Source organism: Propithecus coquereli, unplaced genomic scaffold, assembly GCF_000956105.1.
Source record: "Propithecus coquereli isolate 6110/MARCELLA unplaced genomic scaffold, Pcoq_1.0 Scaffold8, whole genome shotgun sequence".
Taxonomy (NCBI): Eukaryota; Metazoa; Chordata; class Mammalia; order Primates; family Indriidae; genus Propithecus; species Propithecus coquereli.
In genome coordinates, this window is record NW_012154173.1 from 3,812,201 (window position 1) to 3,814,026 (window position 1,826).

Genomic DNA, 1,826 nt, shown 5'->3' on the forward strand with positions numbered 1-1,826 from the left:
TTTTTTTTTTTAATAAATCTTATCTATCTTGTTCTGTGCATCCTTTAAGGCTCAGCTCAAGATTCATGAAGACTTTACACTCTAGTCTACCAGCAATACTTCCTACTTACAGTGATTTCAAAGCTCTGTCTAATGCAAAAATGGCAGATAGGTTTCATGTTGCTTGCACCTCCAGTTGATTAGTAGTGACCGTTGGAAATACTATATTGATTATAAGCCTCAAGTCTGGGCTCAACTAAAAAGAGTGTAAAACAGATGATTGATTGATACCACGTATGGCCTATGAAAGAATAAAGATCATAGGTATGGTATACTTTTGCAATTCCTTCTCGTATGTGTTGAGCTGTGCATGGATCACCAGGTTCCAAAATCAACTAACTGTACAGAAAGGAAATACATGAATAATTTAAATCTTGACATCAAATTAAGTTACAACATAAAGAAACAATACAGTTCACCTTTTCTTGAAATGATAAGGCAAGATGTTAAAGACAGCTACACTGAATTTTCTTCATGAGCCAGACGTGCTATGAACTTTTTACTGTTGTTTTATTTCATTTTGCTTCTGCTGAGTGAAGCTTAGTAAAAATATATGGTCAGAATTTGACAATTACAAGAAAACATCATTTTCATGTTGATTTAAATTCAAGTTTTTTCTCTGTTAGTATACCCTTTTATGTTAATTTTTTAGACTTCACAGCAATGAATGCACTGCTAAGCATACCTACAAAATTATGGATCCAAGGTATTCAGGAGATTAACCTCTCTTACTCCTTCCTTTTCCCTGATATTATATTTACAAATGAAATTAGTATTCTACTATCTTAACAATAAGAAACTTAAAGTGGGTTCTCAAATAGATTAGATGAGCTGAAAGTAATATGAAAATTAGCAATTACAAACAATGAGAGGAGCAATAAAGGGTTACTATTCCATATTATAAATGTGACTTTGTTTTTAAGGTTAAAGGAAGAAAATCCCCTTCCCTGAGTGAAGCCCAACCAACAAAGAATTTGGTAAGAGCAACTGTAATTTTCTTTATGGCTCATCAGCTCTTCACTCAACTTAATTCCATAATGTCTCTCTTTAAATTGTTTCTTTTCTATGGTTAGTTTTGAAAATATTCAGGACAATGTTAACAAAAGGAAAAGGGAAGTACCTCTTAAAAATTGGACTCCTCTAAACTACATTAAAACACACACACACACACACACACACACACACACACACACACTATTTTAAAATAGAAGAAGCCAGGGCAAATATCAGAGTATTATTTTCTTAAAAAGAAACAACATTAAAACATCAATAGGGAATTGGCAAAAGAAATGAACAATTTATATAGTTGAAAATAAACTAGAAAACAAGTACATAAAGAAAAGAAATCGATTATTTGTAAAGAAATAAAAATTAAACAATGAGGATCTATCTTATTAGTATGTATTGTATAGTGTAAATAATATATAATTTATAAATATCTATGTATATTCATATACATATTTTCAGATATTCTGAAAAATTATATAGCAATATGGAAAATATGAATTAAAAAGGCAGAATACTTAATTGAATCTGATTAATCTTTAAAATGATGTATGTATTAACTAGGGCGGAGTACAGAAAAATGAGCCCATCTGGTTCATGAGAGCAATGGGTTCTTCTTCAATATTTTCATTATTATTTATGTTATTTGACTAATATATATATGGAGCATGGAAATTCCTTACTCCTTGTAGAGAAGTAGGGTGAGGCTGCATACGCTGGGACTCAGGAAACCCTAGGAATTCCATCTGAAGTGGAAGATTTGTAATGAATGAAATGAATAC

At 31.1% G+C, this 1,826-nt stretch overlaps 1 protein-coding gene across 3 annotated transcripts in view; it reads left to right on the plus strand.

Annotated features, from left to right (window-relative positions):
- Positions 1-1,826, plus strand: part of IL7 (interleukin 7) — a 57,978-nt gene that overhangs the window by 51,242 nt on the left and 4,910 nt on the right. The window contains exon 4 of one of the 3 annotated variants that reach the window (XM_012663093.1): positions 963-1,016. The exons of the other annotated variants lie outside the window; for them this stretch is intronic. Coding sequence (XP_012518547.1) covers positions 963-1,016 — 54 coding nt within the window. The remainder of the gene's footprint in view (positions 1-962; positions 1,017-1,826) is intronic. 3 annotated transcript variants of the gene reach the window in all.